General features: G+C 49.1%; 1 protein-coding gene across 2 annotated transcripts in view; it reads left to right on the forward strand.

Moving 5' to 3' along the window:
- LOC138664099 (zinc finger protein 665-like) overlaps positions 1–19,951 on the forward strand; it is a 356,580-nt gene that overhangs the window by 272,063 nt on the left and 64,566 nt on the right. Inside the window, exon 1 of one of the 2 annotated variants that reach the window (XM_069750525.1) lies at positions 19,679–19,738. The exons of the other annotated variant lie outside the window; for it this stretch is intronic. Within the exon in view, the coding sequence (XP_069606626.1) occupies positions 19,712–19,738 (27 nt within the window). The 5' untranslated portion in view covers positions 19,679–19,711. Of the gene's footprint in view, positions 1–19,678; positions 19,739–19,951 lie in introns of those variants that run through there. 2 annotated transcript variants of the gene reach the window in all.

Below are 19,951 nucleotides of genomic sequence, written 5' to 3' on the forward strand. Positions count from 1 at the left end.
TGGACACACTGGGGCAGATTGCTGGACACACTGGGGGCAGGACTTGAGGCATGGGCAGAATGTAGATACGGGGCATGATTGGAGACACGGGGCAGGATTGGATCATGGGGCAGGACGGATACGTTGGAGGCTGGTGGGGCAGGATGGGGAGATCATATGGGGTAGAATGGATACTCATGAGGGCAGGATGCGAGAACATATGGCTGGAGCCAGGAATGAGATAAACGGGGCCAGGGTGGGGAATAGTGTTACCATAGGGGCTAATTAAGGGATATTATTACTGCAGTGATGTATTTATTTTATTTTTTGAGTATACTGTTTTAAATGGGGGGGGGGGGGCGGTCCTGTTACTGTGCAGAGTGACACTATATCACCTTTTTTTCTTCATGTGATGTAATGTAGAAGTTGTGAAAAATTAAGTAATGTGTTCTGCAAGCGGAGCTCGAGATAACTGTGTTATTTCCTGCAGAAACGAGTCCTGGCTGGAAGGAATGATGGCGGTCTGTGCTGGATGAAAGATGAAGGACTTCACCTAGAGACGTCACTGGTGAGTCAGTGTTACCTATACACTGACACTATACACTGTATACTATATACAGCGGTCCTGTGTACAATGTCACCAGTGATCACTGGTCTATACATTATACACTGATCTATACATTATATACAGAGTTCCTGTGTATAATACCACCAGTGATCTCTGTATTACCTCTAAACAGACACTGCATACTAAGTACAGATCTCCTGTGAATACTGGCACTTATGGTGATAGTATTGTGTTTTTTTTTATTACTGATCAGTATTGTAGTATTCAGTCACTATGTGGTGGTAATATGTGGTCTGGAAATGGTGTTGTGGTATTTGTCCCTTGTATGTAGTATTATTCGGTCACTATGTGGTCTGGTCATGGTGTGGTGGTATTAAGTCACAGGTTTGGCATGTGGGGGTGACACCATTAGGCCCAGTTTAAGTTCTACAAAACAGGAAAACCATTTTTGGTAACCTTTGTGTGTATTGAGCCGGGGGAGGGGGGGTGGGGGCGCCAAACTCGGGAACAGCCCCGGGCGGCAAAAGCTCTAGCTACGCCTCTGGTGCAGTGTATATATATACAGGACAGGAGGAGTTGTACTGTGCAGTGTATATATACAGGACAGGAGGAGTGGTACTGTGCAGTGTATATATACAGGACAGGAGGAGTGGTATACAAATAAACACCGTGTGCACTGCTATATATGTGGTGCAGAGACTAGGTTCCCAAACCATCAGCAGTCAGTATAAAAGTCTCGCACTCAACTTCAATGTCTTTGATTATTCAATTTTTATTGGTGCAAAGTAGCACTGGAAACGTTTCAGCTCAAACAGAGCTTTCATCAGTCACTACAAAGTATCAAAAATATAAGTACATAAAAGAACACAAAAGAACACAAAAAAACATAACAAACCGTATATAAATCGAGTATAAAATGAATATACAGTTAGGTCCATATATATTTGGACATAGACAACATTTTTCTAATTTTGGTTATAGACATTATCACAATGAATTTTAAACAAAACAATTCAGATGCAGTTGAAGTTCAGACTTTCAGCTTTCATTTGAGGGTATCCACATTAAAATTGGATGAAGGGTTTGGGAGCTTCAGCTCCTTAACATGTGCCACCTAAGGCCTATCTAGCTAAAGACCATCTATTTAAGAACCCTAACATATGGAGTAGAGGGAAGGGCGCCAAAGACGGGGGATATTAATGCAAAAAATAAAAATAAAAAAAATAAAAATTGGAACCGGGACTGATATTTATATGTGAGGTGGGTGGGATAAAAGGAGGAGCAAAAGATGGAGAATCATAGTAACGCAAAAGAAACTAATAGAGGGTATAGATGAGCCTCGGGTGGAACAATACACGTGCCTAATCACATATTCATGCAGATCCGCTGCAGTATAGAGATGAGTGTGACATACTACGTCCGATATGATGGAGTAAAATGGTGGTAACTGTGTCATTCACACATAAGTGCATATCCAGAGTGGATGGTGACATAGAGAAGGTGCTCCAGATGGTGACTTGAGATGTGTCATTCATCATTAATATAGACGGTTCTAGAAGATAAAATACAAAATCAGAACATATGCATAAAAACAACTACATATGCACGGTATGTGTGTAATGGTAAACACTAGCTTTCAAATAAATGCTGACAATTCGTAATCCCTATTAAGACCTCTAGGTGATAGGGTATCCAATGTGTGGATCCAATATGCTTCGCGCTTCTTTAGCATAAGGATCCTATCTCCCCCCCTGCGTTGTACGGGGACATGTTCCAGAACCTGAAACTGTAACTGTGCAATATTATGTTTCAGTGTATGGAAATGATGAGGTAGGGTAGTGGAAGTAGTAAATTCTGGCAGCGGATCGTAGATTTATGCTTCGACACTCTGTCTCTAATGGACTGTGATGTCTCCACTACTCCTTGCTGCAAAACCCCGGGGAATGAAGGTAAAGTAGGTCAATGACCTATATTTACCTGCATTTGCGGTGAGGCGCCCTCTGCTGGTTGTCCCTAGATCATGGGAACTTTCCAGCAAAGCTCCCAGGCTCGAGTTCATAAGAGGGCGCCCTCTGCTGGTTGTCCTCATATGAACTCGAGCCTGGGAGCTTTCTAGGAAAGTTCCCACGATCTAGGGACAACCAGCAGAGGGCGCCTCACCGTAAAAGCAGGTAAATATAGGTCATTGACCTACTTTACCTTCATTCTCCGGGGTTTTGCAGCAAGGAGTAGCGCTGCATTAGCAGAACTCCTGGCTGCAAAATATTTTAACCCCTTCAGATGGATTTACATCGTTGGACCTTACAGATCTTCGGAAGGTATGTATATTGTTGGTTTATTATTTTGACTTTGTTACAGATCGAGGGTCTTCAGTGAGTGGATTGAGCGTAGAATAAATTATTACAACAACCTTTGTAATTTTTTCATTAAAATAATTATTAATAATGTGTGTGTGTTTTTTTTAACCCTTTACTACTATTGGATTAATAATGGATAGGTGTCATAATTGACGCCTCTCCATTATTAATCTGGCTTAATGTCACCTTACAATAGCAAGGTGGCATTAACCCTTCATTACCACATATCCCACCGCTACACGGGAATGGGAAGATAGTGGCCAAGTGCCAGAATAGGCGCATCTTCCAGATGTGCCTTTTCTGGGGTGGCTGGGGGCAGATGTTTTTAGCCAGGGGGGGGGGCCAATAACCATGGACCCTCTTCAGGCTATTAATATCTGCCCTCAGTCACTGGCTTTACTACTCTGGCGGAGAAAATTGCGCGGGAGCCCACGCCAATTTTTTCCGCCATTTAACCCTTTAATTTAATAGCTAGAATGCCCAAATTTTGCACATACACACTACTAACATTAGTAGTGTGGAATATGCAAAAAAATGGTGATATGAGATGGTTTACTGTATGTAAACCATGTCTCATATCATGTCGGGTTTAGGAAGGAGAAAGAAAAAGCCGGCAATTGAATTACCGGCTTTCTGCCATATCGCGCTGGATGAAATAATAATATATATACATATATGTGTCTCACTGACATATATATATATTGTAGCGTGGCTAAAGGATGTCTAATCGATGGGAGATATGTGTCTTATAGATGGCTTGCTGCTGTGATGTAACCATAGCTACCTATATGTGTTTCAGGACCTGTGGTGATGTCACAACCACATGTCAGGTCATGTGATGGGTTCTGGGTGTGGTTAGACATATAAAAGAAAGCCTAATGCTTAACACAGAGAGGTATGTGAGGAGGTGAAACCCTCCTGAGTGTGTCAAGGCTCCAGGACTGAGCCGGAAGGACTGGACATTTGTTTTTCTTTTCCTGAGCCAAAGGCTATTTGTTTTCTGTTATTTCGCCACGTGGTTTATGATGCAATAAACCCTATGAACTTTTCAAGAAACGTGCCTCCTGAGTCTCAGACGTCGCACCCGAGTGAGTGAAATCCCTACAATTGGCGGTAGACGTGCGGGCAGCGTTCCCAGTGGAGACGAAGAGTCTGTTATTGGATGTCCTGGGTCAAGTCTGTGGTAAGCCAGCAAGCATTGCCGGAGAAAATGGAGGACCTGCTGAAACACTTGCTCCAGTCGCAGCAAGAGAGCAACAGGCTGTTGATGCAGCAGATTCAACAGAACCAGCAGCAGATACAACAGAGCCAGCAGGAGCAACGGCAGCAGATACAACAGAGCCAGCAGGAGCAACGGCAGCAGATGCAGCTTCTGGCAACCGCCATCCAGGGCAGGACGAGCGCCCCAACCCCAGGTCTGGCTGATGACACCCACGTTCGGAAGACGGTAAGACGCGCGTTGCAAAAAATGACTCCCGGGGATGATGTTGAGGCCTTCCTGACGGTGTTTGAGAGGGTCGCTGAGCGGGAAAAACTTCCGCCAGAGCAGTGGGCAGAGGTACTGGCGCCATACCTGACGGGAGAACCCCAGAAGGCGTACTATGATTTGACCTTGCAGGATGCCAAGGAGTATCGCAAATTGAAAGCCGAGATTCTCGCACGTTTGGGGGTGACACTGACTGTCAGGGCAAAGCGAGTTCATTGCTGGGCCTATCACCGGGACAAACCACCTCGTTCCCAAATGTTTGATCTGTTGCACCTGGTCCAGAAATGGCTGCAGCCAGAGTCATCTACACCTGCACAGATGGTAGAACGGGTGATGATGGATCGGTTTGTCCATTCCCTCCCAAGGCCTATACAGTCTTGGGTTGCCCAGGGTGATCCCCAGAATGCCGACGAGCTGATCGGACTGGTTGAGAGATACCAAGGGTTGGAAGGCTCCTTCGGGAGGCAGCCCATGCCGTACTGGGGGTCCCAGAAGGGAGCTGAGTCCCAAAAAGGGGTGGTGTCCAAGGTCACAAAGGGCGGGGGAGGTGGTGCCCAAGGTCCCTACGGGTGATATTATTTGTTGGAGGTGCCACGGGCCAGGACATATAGCTGCCCGTTGTTCCCAGACCACTGAGCTGATGGACTGCAGCATGGGACGCCGTTGTTCATACTATGCGTATCCAGCCTGTAGTGTGAACTCTCCGTCCAACGAGGGACCTCAAGCGTGTCCCGTAAAGGTGAACGGTCGAGCAGTAACGGCACTGTTAGACTCGGGGAGCCTAGTGACCCTGGTGAGGGCCACTTTTCCTCTCCACCTGCTCCCAGGAAAGAAGGTCGGAGTGCGATGCATACATGGTGATGCAAAGGACTACCCTATGGCCAGGGTGGACATTGAAACGGCATGTGGCACTGAGTCCCACATAGTCGGCGTCGTTCAGGACTTGTTGCACCCTATAATTATTGGCCGGGATTTCTGTTTGTTTTGGGATTTGTGGGGGAAAGGTTCTGAGCTGCCTAGCAAGAGTAGGGAACCAATGAACCCTGGAAAGGTGTCGCCACACCCAGAGTCAGACAGGTTTCCTTTTTGTGTCCTGGTTGGAGATGAGGAGGAAGTGTCCCCTGCATCTGACATTCTGGAGTTAGAGGTATCCGGTGAAAATTTTGGGACTGCCCAACATAGGGACCCCACTCTGAGGGAAGCCTTTAATAATGTCACAGTTATTGACGGGGTGGTACAGGAGTCGGGGGCAGACACAAGATTTCCCCATTTTCTGATGAGTGGGGAGTTGTTGTACCGAGTCACGAAAATAAGGGAGGAGTTGGTAGAGCAGTTGGTAGTGCCGGGTCCGTATAGACGGAAGGTGTTGGACATGGCCCATTCACACATCTTGGGTGGACACCTAGGGGTGGAAAAAACGCAGGAACGGGTTGTGCAGAGGTTCTATTGGCCTGGGTGTCACCGGGAAATAGTGAACTATTGCAGGTCCTGCCCTACATGTCAGCTAACTGCTCCCACTCCTCATTTCCGGAACCCCCTTGTGCCACTGCCCATTATTGAGGTACCGTTCGAGAGAATTGCCATGGACTTGGTCGGTCCCTTAGTTAAATCAGCTCGGGGCCATCAGTATATATTAGTCATCCTGGACTATGCCACACGCTATCCTGAGGCAATTCCCTTGAGAAATTCTTCCTCAAAGAGCATAGCCCACGAGTTGGTCCATGTCTTTTCCCGGACAGGTCTGCCGAAGGAGATCCTGACTGACCAGGGTACACCTTTCATGAGCAAGGTGATGAGGGAGTTATGCAAAGCCCTGAAAATCTCCCAGTTGAGGACCTCGGTGTACCATCCCCAGTCAGATGGCCTTGTTGAGAGATTTAACAAGACTCTGAAGAGCATGCTGAGAAAAGCTATTGAGAAAGACGGTAGAGACTGGGATTGTCTCTTACCCTATCTGATGTTTTCCATTCGTGAAGTTCCACAGGCCTCCACAGGGTTCTCACCATTTGAGCTTCTATATGGCCGACATCCGCGAGGACTCCTGGATATAGCCAAGGAAACCTGGGAAGCCGAAGTCACGCCCCACAGAAGCGTCATTGAGCATGTGGCCCTGATGCAGCAGAGGATTGCAAAGGTGATGCCTATCGTGAAAGAGCACCTCCTCCAGGCACAAGAAGCTCAGGCCAGGGTCTACAACCGGTCTGCAAGAGTGAGGCAGTTCAATCCGGGAGACCGAGTTCTTGTGTTGGTTCCGACGGTGGAAAGTAAGTTCTTGGCCAAATGGCAAGGGCCATATGAGGTCACCGAGAAACTTGGTGAAGTAAACTATAAAATTCACCAACCAGGAAGACGGAAACCATTCCAAGTATACCATGTCAACCTTATCAAGCCTTGGCAAGATAGAGAGCCGACAGTAACTCCATCGTTGTTAAGCAACCCAGAAGATGAGGTTGGAGCGGTTACTATAGCGGAGACGCTATCGGAGTCCCAGAAACAGCAATGCCGGGAGTTACTCCAGAAAAACAGGGACCTGTTTTCCGAGTTGCCTGGGTACACGAAGGTCATAGAGCATGAGGTCCTGACAGAGCCCCATGTGCGCGTGAACGTGAAGCCCTATAGAATTCCTGAGGCCCGTCGAGAAATAATCTCCAAGGAAGTGGAGTGTATGTTGAAGCTTGGAGTCATTGAGGAATCCAAGAGCGGTTGGTCGAGCCCAATTGTCCTGGTCCCAAAACCTGATGGGGAGTGGAGATTTTGCAACGACTATCGGAAGTTGAATGAGGTCTCCAAGTTCGACGCATATCCCACGCCCCGCGTTGATGAGCTCATCGAAAGGCTTGGGCCCGCCAGGTACATAACCACCTTGGATTTGACGAAGGGGTATTGGCAGATCCCCATGGCACAGGAAGCCAAGGAGAAGACGGCGTTTTCTACACCAGATGGATGCTTCCAGTATGTCCGGATGCCATTTGGCCTACAGGGAGCTCCGGCCACCTTCCAAAGGGCTATGGATAGAGTCCTTGCACCCCACAAGGCATACGCTGCTGCGTACCTAGATGATATCGTCATCTTTAGCCCAGACTGGGAGAGTCATCTGGAGAAAGTCCAAGCGGTGTTTGATGCTATAAGAGAGGCCGGATTTACAATAAACCCGAAGAAGTGTGCATTGGGTAAAGAAGAGGCTAAGTACCTTGGATACATAGTGGGTCATGGAGAAATAAAACCCCAAATCAGTAAAGTGGAGGCAATTCAAACATGGCCAAAACCAGTTTCCAAGAAGCAAGTTAAAGCCTTCCTGGGAATCGTGGGATATTACAGGAGGTTCATCCCAAACTTCGCCACAATGGCGGCGCCTCTGACTGACCTGCTAAAAGGGACAAAATCAGTAATGGTTAAGTGGTCCGAAGAAACAGATTCAGCCTTCCAAGAAATGAAAGAGGCTTTATGTAAGCAACCCGTTCTGATGGCCCCAAACTTCAAGAAAGAGTTTATTCTTCAGACAGATGCCTCAGATGTTGGGGTGGGAGCAGTCCTTTCCCAAGAACTACATGGGGAGGAGCATCCTGTTCTCTATCTGAGTAGGAAGCTGTCCTCATCTGAAAAGAACTACTCAGTCGTTGAAAAGGAGTGCTTGGCCATAAAATGGGCAGTCGACACATTACGGTACTATTTGCTGGGACGTAAATTTAGACTGATATCCGACCATGCCCCACTTAGGTGGATGAGGGAAACGAAGGGTAGAAATGCTAGGGTCACCCGTTGGTTCTTAGCCCTGCAGGACTTCTGTTTCCATGTGGAACATAGGGCCGGAAAGCTGCACGGTAATGCTGATGCCCTGTCAAGAATCCCTTGTCTAGTGGGGGAAAGTGCCAAGCCCCACGGCTTTAGGCAGAGGGGGGAGGTATGTAGCGTGGCTAAAGGATGTCTAATCGATGGGAGATATGTGTCTTATAGATGGCTTGCTGCTGTGATGTAACCATAGCTACCTATATGTGTTTCAGGACCTGTGGTGATGTCACAACCACATGTCAGGTCATGTGATGGGTTCTGGGTGTGGTTAGACATATAAAAGAAAGCCTAATGCTTAACACAGAGAGGTATGTGAGGAGGTGAAACCCTCCTGAGTGTGTCAAGGCTCCAGGACTGAGCCGGAAGGACTGGACATTTGTTTTTCTTTTCCTGAGCCAAAGGCTATTTGTTTTCTGTTATTTCGCCACGTGGTTTATGATGCAATAAACCCTATGAACTTTTCAAGAAACGTGCCTCCTGAGTCTCAGACGTCGCACCCGAGTGAGTGAAATCCCTACAATATATATACTGTACCTATTCTATGTGTACACATTTATTCTACCTATTCTCTTGTAAGCTGTCAGTGTGATTTTACTGTACACCGCACTGAATTACCGGCTTTTCTCTCTAACACCGCTGCGTATTTCTCGCAAGTCACACTGCTGGTCCGTGTGTAATCCGTATTTTTTGGGCTTCCATAGACTTTCATTGGCATTTTATTTGCGCAATACGGTGACAAACGCAGCATGCTGCGATTTTCTACGGCCGTAGAAAGCCGTATAATACTGATCAGTAAAATACGGCAGATAGGAGCAGGGGCATAGAGAATAATTGGAACGTTTGTTTTGCGAGTTTTACGGACGTATTTTCTGCGCTCATACGTCTGTAAAACTCGCAAGTGTGACGCCGGCCTAAGCCGACCCGACTATAAGCCGAGGCACCTAATTATGCCACAAAAAAACTGGGAAACTTAATGACTCGAGTATAAGTTTGGTATGCATTGTCCCCTCATCCCTATCCTGGTATGCATGGTTCCTCATTCCCATCCTTGTTTGCATGGCTTCCCCATCCCTGTCCTTGTTTGCATGGCTCCCCCGTCCCTGTCCTTGTTTGCATGGCTCCCCCGACCCTGTCCCTGTTTGCATGGCCCCTTATCCCCGTCCTTGTATGCATGAGCTCCTTATTCCGATCCTTGTATGCATCGCCCCTTATCCCCGTCCTTGTATGCATGAGCTCCTTATCCCCGTCCTTGTATGCATGGCTCCTTATTCCGATCCTTGTATGCATGGCTCCTTATCACCGTCCTTGTATGCATGGCTCCTTAAACCCGTCCTTAAATGCATGGCTCCTTATCCCTGTTCCAGAAAAAAAACAAAAAACATCCTACTTACCTTCCCTGCATGCCATCGCAGCATCTCGTTCCGGTGCCAGCAGCTCCTGCAGCCGGGTGATCACGTTTCCCCCGCTCATTAAGTAGAAGTGAAGAGGGGTGAATATTCATTACCTTAATGAGCGGGGCCACATGATCGCTCGGCCTGAAGTGCTGCTGGTGCCGGAACGAGAGGCAGTGAGGGCACGTAGGGAAGGTATGTAGGATGTGTGCAGGAAGCCGGCGGCTTCAGCTGTAACTGTGCGCTCTATAGAAAAATTAATATTCACTGCCAGTGCAGTGAATATTAATTTCTCTTTAGCAGCGGCACAGGCTTTAGCCACAGCCGCCGACTCCTGCCTCTGTGACCTGCTGCTCCCCCTCCCCCTCCATCTTTCTGGGACAATGACTCATGTATGAGCCAAGGGGGTGTTTTCAGCATCAAAAATGTGTTGAAAAACGCGGCTTATTCACAAGTATAATTATATACACAGCTGCATATTATATACCGTGTTAAGGAATATAGAGCGATGTATATACTATATAGTGTAGAGATGTGGCAGTGTATATATAGTGAGAATTCCATACCATATTAACATCTCTACACTATACACTGTGTTCCAAATTATTATGCAAATTGGATTTAAGTGTCATAAAGATTTATTTTTTTTGTTTTTCACTGGATCACTGAAATCGATCTTAAACACATGTGATAATTAATTTTCCAGGTAATTCTAATTAAAGTAAAACGACAAGAGCCCTCGTGGTGCAGGGTCCTCTTTCCTCCTGTACCAGTTGTGACTTGTATTGTTCAATATTGTACTTGTTTTTGTTATGTATACCCCTCCTCACATGTAAAGCGCCATGGAATAAATGGCCCTATAATAAATAATAATAATACTTAAAAATGATATTCCACATTATTAAGCAGGCCACATGTTTTAAGCAATATGGGATATAAAAAGGATCTCTCTACTGCTGAAAAGCATTAAATAGTGCAATGCCTTGGACAAGATATGTAAACATTAGATATTTAATGAAAACTAAAGAGTGATCATCATACTGTGAAGAGATTTGTGACGGAACAGAGCACAGACAGAGTTCATGCAGATAAAGGCATAATGAGGAAGGTTTCTGCCAGACAAGTTCACCGGATTAAGAGAGCAGCTGCCAAAATACCATTACAAAGCAGCAAATAGTTATTTTAAGCTGCTGGTACCTCTGGAGTCCCTCTAACCTCAAGGTGTAGGATCCTTCAAAGGCTTGCTGTGGTGCATAAACATACTTTTCGGTTACCCCTAAACAGTGTTCACAAGCAGAAACTGTTGCAGTTGCCCCAGACATACATGAAGACTAATTTTCAAACAGTCTTGTTTACTGATGAGTGTCGAGCAACCCTGGATGGTCCAGATGGATGGAGTAGTGGACGGTTGGTGGATGGCGACCATGTCCTAACAAAGCTGCAACATCAGCAAGGAGGTGTAGGAGTCATGTTTTGGTCCGGAATCAAGGGGAAACAGCTGGTAGGGCCCTTTAAGGTTCCTAAAGGTGTGAAAATGACCTCTGCAAAGTATATAGAGTTTCTGACTGACAACTTTCTTCTATGGTATAAAAAAGCAGAAACGTGCCTTCAGGAGCAAAATCATCTTCATGCTGACAATGCACCATCTCATGCTTCAAAGAATACCTGAGTCATTGGCTGCTATGGGCATAAAAGGAGATAAACTCATGGTGTGGCCACCATCTTTCCCTGACCTCAACCCTATAGAGAACCTTTGGAGTATCATCAAGCAAAAGATCTATGAGGGTGGGAGGCAGTTCACATCAAAACAGCAGCTCTGGGAGGCTATTCTGACTTCATGGAAAGAAATACAAGCAGAAACTCTCCAAAAACTCAAGAATGCAAGAATTGTGAAGGTGATATCAAAGAAGGGTTCCTATGTTAACATATAACTTAGCCTGTTAGGAAGCTTTGGAATTAAATAGCCTTTCTGTTCAGTTAATATGACCTCCTAATGCTGTAAATTCCACAAATGAGAATTTTCAGTTCTTTAAAACATATCAAATGTTTAGAAATTCTACTGTGCCTAATAATTTGGAACAGTGTATTTTGAGTTTTTATTTATTTTGGAGATTATACTGTTATCATTGGGAGGTTTCTTCAATAAAATTCAATGTATACTCTAACGGGTGATGACTTTTATTAGACTGACTGTCATTTGCATCGAACATTTAGGAAAGTGCGAGAAAAATGTAATTTGCATAATAATTTGGAACATGGTGTATATTGTATGTGATACTGTGACTGCTGTACACACATTATATAGGCATACCTCCCAACTTTTGAGGAAGGGAGAAAGGGACAAAGTTAGCGGCGCGCACAGTGCGCCGCCGCAAATTTTAGGCCACGCCTCTAACCACATCCATTTCACAAGTAGTCACGCCCCAACCACACCCATTTAGCACTGCTGATCACAATGTTTCATAAACAATATGAACAAAAAAATATGGCCACACAGTGCTCAATACTGTATAATGGCCACACATGATGCTCCATACTGTATAAAGGCCACACATGATGCTCAATACTGTATAATGGCCCCACATGATGCTCCATACTGTATAATGGCCCCAAATGATGCTGTGTACTGTGTACTGGCCCCACGTGATGCTCCATACAGAATAATGGCTCCACATGATGCTCCATACTGTTTAATGGCCACACATGATGCTCCATACAGTATAATGGCCACACATGATGCTCCATACAGTATAATGGCCACACATGATGCTCCATACTGTATAATGACCACACATGATGCTCAATACTGTATAATGGCCACACATGATGCTCCATACTGTATAATGCCCACATATGATGCTTCATACTGTATAATGCCCACATATAGTGCTCCATACTGTATAATAGCCACACATAATGCTCCATACTGTATAATGGCCACACATAGTGCTTCACACTGTATAACGGCCACACATGATGCTTCATACTGTATAATGGCCACACATGGTGCTCCATACTGTAAAATGGCCACACATAGTGCTCCATACTGTATAATGGCCACATATGATGCTCCATGTTGTATAATGGCCACACAGTGCTCCATACTGTATAATGGCCACACATGATGATGCGTACTGTATAATGGCCACACATGATGCTCCGTACTGTATAATGGCTCCACATGATGCTCCATACTGTATAATGGCCCCACATGATGTTCCATGCTGTATAATGGCCCCACATGATGCTGCATACTGTATAATGGCCACACAGTGCTCCATACTGTATAATGGCCACACATGATGCTCCATACTGTTTAATGGCCACACATGATGCTCCATGCTGAATAATGGCCCCACAGTGCTCCATACTGTATAATGGCCACACAGTGCTCCATACTGTATAATGGCCACACAGTGCTCCAAACTGTAAAATGGCTCTACATGATGCTCCATACTGTATAATGGCCACACATGATGCTCCATACTGTATACTGGCCCCATGTTATGGTCCATACTGTATAATGGCCCCACATGATGCTGCGTACAGTATAATGGCCCCACTTGATGGTCCATACTGTATAATGGGGCTCACATGATGCTTTGTACAGTATAATGGCCACACATGGTCACCCCACCCCCATCATTGCCTTCTCCATCACTACACACACACACCTTTCACCATGCTCCCTCGCAGCAGCCGGCAGCTTCCACTCCCGTGGCGCTGAATGATGTCATCCAGCTGCGCCGCTGACTGCTCACATTGCTGCAGCTGCGGTACGCTGCTGATAAAGACCTCTCCATGTCTCCTGTGCCAGTCAGTATCAGAGTGAGGAGCAATATCTGCTCCGATCCGACACACCTAGCGTCCGCTCCGTACACCTCGTACACATGCGGCTCTGCTCCGTACACCTTGTACACACGTGTCTCTGCTCCGTACACCTCGTACACACGTGGCTCAGCTCCGTACACCTTGTGCACACGCGACTCCGCTCCGTATACCTCGTACACACGGCTCTGCTCCGTACACCTCGTACACACGCGGCTCTGCTCTGTACACCTCGTATACACGCGGCTCCGCTCCATACACCTCGTACACACGCAGCTCCGCTCCATACACATTGCACACTCTGCTCTGCTCCGTACACCTCATACACACGGCTCGGCTCCGTACACCTCGTACACACGGCTCCGCTCCGTACACCTCTTACACACGGCTCCTCTCTGTACACCTCGTACACACACGACTCTGCTCCATACACCTCATACACACACGGCTCTGCTCTGTACACCTCTTACACGACTCCGCTCCATAAACCTTGCACACGCGGATCCAATCCATACACTTCGTACACAGCTCTGCTCCATACACCTCATACACACTGTAAACACCTCCTAACCCTACACATACGCTTACCCTTGTCCAGCACCATGACAACCAGCAGAGTCCTGTACATGGAGGTCCTCTCGATTATGTGACCCCCTGACTCCTCCCATTCTGTGACCTCATCACAGGTCCTGTGCGCACAGAGCAGCCAATATGGGGTGTGCTGCTCTGCGGGTGCAGGGAGCTGACCGGGTGATATTACACACCTCCCAACCAGTGCGGGACAACTAATGTCCCACCCGTGATCGCGGGGCTGACTGTCAAAATCGGGACAGTCCCGCTGGATCTGGGACGGTTGGGAGGTGTGTATAGGTGAAACTGCTATATATATATATATATATATATATATACATATATATATATATATATATATACACACATATATATATATATATATATATATATATATATATATATATATATATATATATATATATATATTAGTTATTGAACGAGCATTTATATTGGTATATGGTCTCCATCCTGGTATATGCTGCTCCATCCTGCGTCCCCATCCTGTCATGTGCTGCACCCATCCTGCGTCCCCATCCTGTCATGTGCTGCACCCATCCTGCGTCCCCATCCTGTCATGTGCTGCACCCATCCTGCGCCCCCATCCTGTCATGTGCTGCACCCATCCTGCGTCCCCATCCTGTCATGTGCTGCACCCATCCTGCGTCCCCATCCTGTCATGTGCTGCACCCATCCTGCGTCCCCATCCTGTCATGTGCTGCACCCATCCTGCGCCCCCATCCTGTCATGTGCTGCACCCATCCTGCGTCCCCATCCTGGTATGTGCTGCACCCATCCTGCGTCCCCATCCTGCGTCCCCATCCTGTCATGTGCTGCACCCATCCTGTGTCCCCATCCTGGTATGTGCTGCACCATTCCTGCGTCCCCATCCTGTCATGTGCTGCACCCATCCTGCGTCCCCATCCTGTCATGTGCTGCACCCATCCTGCGTCCCCATCCTGTCATGTGCTGCAACCATCCTGCGTCCCCATCCTGTCATGTGCTGCACCCATCCTGCGTCCCCATCCTGGTATGTGCTGCACCCATCCTGCATTCCCATCCTGTCATGTGCTGCACCCATCCTGCGTCCCCATCCTGGTATGTGCTGCACCCATCCTGCGTCCCCATCCTGTCATGTGCTGCACCCATCCTGCGTCCCCATCCTGGTATGTGCTGCACCCATCCTGCGTCCCCATCCTGGGTCCCCATCCTGTCATGTGCTGCACCCATCCTGCGTCCCCATCCTGTCATATGCTGCACCCATCCTGCTTCCCCATCCTGCGTCCCCATCCTGTCATGTGCTGCACCCATCCTGCGTCCCCATCCTGTCATGTGCTGCACCCATCCTGCGTCCCCATCCTGTCATGTGCTGCACCCATCCTGCGTCCCCATCCTGTCATGTGCTGCACCCATCCTGCGTCCCCATCCTGGTATGTGCTGCACCCATCCTGCGTCCCCATCCTGCGTCCCCATCCTGTCATGTGCTGCACCCATCCTGCGTCCCCATCCTGTCATGTGCTGCACCCATCCTGCGTCCCCATCCTGTCATGTGCTGCACCCATCCTGCGTCCCCATCCTGTCATGTGCTGCACCCATCCTGCGCCCCCATCCTGTCATGTGCTGCACCCATCCTGCGTCCCCATCCTGTCATGTGCTGCACCCATCCTGCGTCCCCATCCTGTCATGTGCTGCACCCATCCTGCGTCCCCATCCTGTCATGTGCTGCACCCATCCTGCGCCCCCATCCTGTCATGTGCTGCACCCATCCTGCGTCCCCATCCTGGTATGTGCTGCACCCATCCTGCGTCCCCATCCTGCGTCCCCATCCTGTCATGTGCTGCACCCATCCTGTGTCCCCATCCTGGTATGTGCTGCACCATTCCTGCGTCCCCATCCTGTCATGTGCTGCACCCATCCTGCGTCCCCATCCTGGTATGTGCTGCACCCATCCTGCATTCCCATCCTGTCATGTGCTGCACCCATCCTGCGTCCCCATCCTGGTATGTGCTGCACCCATCCTGCGTCCCCATCCTGCGTCCCCATCCTGTCATGTGCTGCACCCATCCTGCGTCCCCATCCTGGTATGTGCTGCACCCATCCTGCGTCCCCATCCTGGGTCCCCATCCTGTCATGTGCTGCACCCATCCTGCGTCCCCATCCTGTCATATGCTGCACCCATCCTGCGTCCCCATCCTGCGTCCCCATCCTGTCATGTGCTGCACCCATCCTGCGTCCCCATCCTGTCATGTGCTGCACCCATCCTGCGTCCCCATCCTGTCATGTGCTGCACCCATCCTGCGTCCCCATCCTGTCATGTGCTGCACCCATCCTGCGTCCCCATCCTGGTATGTGCTGCACCCATCCTGCGTCCCCATCCTGCGTCCCCATCCTGTCATGTGCTGCACCCATCCTGCGTCCCCATCCTGTCATGTGCTGCACCCATCCTGCGTCCCCATCCTGTCATGTGCTGCACCCATCCTGCGTCCCCATCCTGTCATGTGCTGCACCCATCCTGCGCCCCCATCCTGTCATGTGCTGCACCCATCCTGCGTCCCCATCCTGTCATGTGCTGCACCCATCCTGCGTCCCCATCCTGTCATGTGCTGCACCCATCCTGCGTCCCCATCCTGTCATGTGCTGCACCCATCCTGCGCCCCCATCCTGTCATGTGCTGCACCCATCCTGCGTCCCCATCCTGGTATGTGCTGCACCCATCCTGTGTCCCCATCCTGCGTCCCCATCCTGTCATGTGCTGCACCCATCCTGTGTCCCCATCCTGGTATGTGCTGCACCATTCCTGCGTCCCCATCCTGTCATGTGCTGCACCCATCCTGCGTCCCCATCCTGGTATGTGCTGCACCCATCCTGCATTCCCATCCTGTCATGTGCTGCACCCATCCTGCGTCCCCATCCTGGTATGTGCTGCACCCATCCTGCGTCCCCATCCTGCGTCCCCATCCTGTCATGTGCTGCACCCATCCTGCGTCCCCATCGTGGTATGTGCTGCACCCATCCTGCGTCCCCATCCTGGGTCCCCATCCTGTCATGTGCTGCACCCATCCTGCGTCCCCATCCTGTCATATGCTGCACCCATCCTGCGTCCCCATCCTGCGTCCCCATCCTGTCATGTGCTGCACCCATCCTGCGTCCCCATCCTGTCATGTGCTGCACCCATCCTGCGTCCCCATCCTGTCATGTGCTGCACCCATCCTGCGTCCCCATCCTGTCATGTGCTGCACCCATCCTGCGTCCCCATCCTGGTATGTGCTGCACCCATCCTGCGTCCCCATCCTGCGTCCCCATCCTGTCATGTGCTGCACCCATCCTGCGTCCCCATCCTGTCATGTGCTGCACCCATCCTGCGTCCCCATCCTGTCATGTGCTGCACCCATCCTGCGTTCCCATCTTGTCATGTGCTGCACCCATCCTGCGTCCCCATCCTGGTATGTGCTGCACCCATCCTGCGTCCCCATCCTGTGTCCCCATCCTGTCATGTGCTGCACCCATCCTGCGTCCCCATCCTGTCATGTGCTGCACCCATCCTGGGGCCTGAGCAGGCGGGGACACCGGCGCGCTGTGGGGGTCAGGTGCCGGTATCGCCGCCAGCTCAGGCCCCCCAGCACTTACTATATTCACCTGTCCTGCGTTCCACCGCTGGGCGCCGCCATCTTCCCGGTCTCCTGGCTGTGACTGTTCAGTCGGGGGCGGCGCCGACGCGCATTAAGCGCGTCATCGCGCCCTCTGAACTGAAGGTCACAGGCCGAAGACCGGGAAGATGGCGGCGCTCAGCGGTGGAACGCAGGACAGGTGAATATAGGCGATACTCACCCTCTTGGCGGTCCCTTCTTCTCTGTTGGAGATGGCGGTGTGCGTTCAGTGTGAACGCATACCGCGATCTCCCGGGAGCGTCACTCTGTGAGGCCCAGACTGCGCCGGCGCTTGCGCCAGCGCAGTCTATAAAGGCTTCGGACAGAGTGACGCTTCCTGCGTTATATTATAGATATATATATATATAGATAGATACTGCGACTATACACAGCAGTATCACCTATGTAATGTATATGCAGTAGTCTATACATTATACAGGTGATATTGTAAGTGTTGTATACATGCTATATAGGCGATACTGCAGTATATAATCATACTATCACATGTATAACGTATATACAGCAGTCTAAATACATTATACAGGCAATAATGCTACTGATGTGTATATACATTATATAGGCAATACTGCTTTGTATATATGTACATGTGTGTATATATATACATACACACACCAGTGTCGCCTATATAATGTATATACACATCAGTAGCAGTATCAAGTATATAGACTGCTGTACATACATTATAAAGGTGACAGTGATTATATACAGCAGTGTCACTTATAGGGAACCTGTCACCCCGAAAATCGCGGGTGAGGTAATCCCACCGGCATCAGGGGCTTATCTGCAGCATTCTGTAATGCTGTAGATAAGCCCCCGATGTTACCTGAAAAAGGCGAAAAAGATGTTAGATTATACTCACCCAGGGGCGGTCCCGCTGCTGGTCAGGTCGGATGGGCGTCTCCGGTCCGCTGCGGCGCCTCCTATCTTCTTTCCATGACGTCCTCTTCTGATCTTCCGCCACGGCTCCGGCACAGGCGTACTTTGCTCTGCCCTGTTAAATATCGTATATACAGCAGTCTATACACATTATATAGGTGTAACTGCTGTATATACATAAAAAACTATTATCTTGAGACTCACCCAGGTCCCTGAGATTTCTGTTGCGCTGATTAGTGGGTCAGAATCTCCTACAAGCAGCAGGAATCCATGTCTCCCTCCTGTCAGGGGCAGTAATGGCGGAATGTGTTCTTGGCTCATCCTGGGTCCTTTATTATCTCGGGATAGATGTTTGGACATTATGGCTTAGGGTCCCGTCACACTGAAACGACGCTGCAGCGATACTACAACGATGTCGATCGCTGCAGCGTCGCTGTTTGGTCACTGGAGAGCTGTCACACAGACCGCTCTCCAGCGACCAACGATCCCGAAGTCCCCTGGTCACCAGGGTAAACATCGGGTTACTAAGCGCAGGGCCGCGCTTAGTAACCCGATGTTTACCCTGGTTACCATCGTAAAAGTAAAAAAAACAAACGCTACATACTTACCTACCGCTGTCTGTCCCCGGCGCTCTGCTTTCCTGCACTGACTGTGACGTCACCACTCTGCTTTCCGGCTGGCTGGCGCTGACATAGGATGCAGGAGGAGTGCAGAGAAGCAGAGCGCCGGGGACAGACAGCGGTAGGTAAGTATGTAGCGTTTGTTTTTTTTACTTTTACGATGGTAACCAGGGTAAACATCGGGTTACTAAGCGCGGCCCTGCACACACGCCGATTCAGCGATGACAGCGAGAGAGCCAGCGACGAAAGAAAGTTTCAAACGATCTGCTACGACGTACGATTCTCAGCGGGGTCCCTGATCGCTGCTGCGTGTCAGACACAGCGAGATCATAAGGATATCGCTGGAACGTCACGAATCGTACAGTCGTAGCGACCAAAATGCCACTGTGTGACGGTACCCTTACAGAAGCATTTTGGCCAATCAAGATCATCACCTCATGGCAGCTGTTTCCCTACAGTAAAAGGACAATGCACCTTGTCACAATGGCCACTAGTCATAGAGGCCCCTGATCATGTGACCCCTGACTCCTCCCCTCCTGTGACCTCATCACAGGTCCTGTGTGCACAGAACAGCCATATATGTGGTGTGCGGCTCTGCAGGTGGAGGTAGGTGCTGGAGATTCCCCATTACTGGGCGCAGGGGACATTAACCCCCTCAGTGCTGAGCCTGTGATAAATCTCTGTATGTGACTATAATGGACTGTGTGTTATACCGGGGGCAGGACGGGGCCATGACTGGATGTAGTGATCATGTGACGCCGGTAACAGCTCCGGAGATTTCTTACATGGGATCTTTATGATGTTACATCGTCATCTTCT

This window comes from Ranitomeya imitator, chromosome 2, assembly GCF_032444005.1.
Source record: "Ranitomeya imitator isolate aRanImi1 chromosome 2, aRanImi1.pri, whole genome shotgun sequence".
Lineage (NCBI taxonomy): Eukaryota > Metazoa > Chordata > Amphibia > Anura > Dendrobatidae > Ranitomeya > Ranitomeya imitator.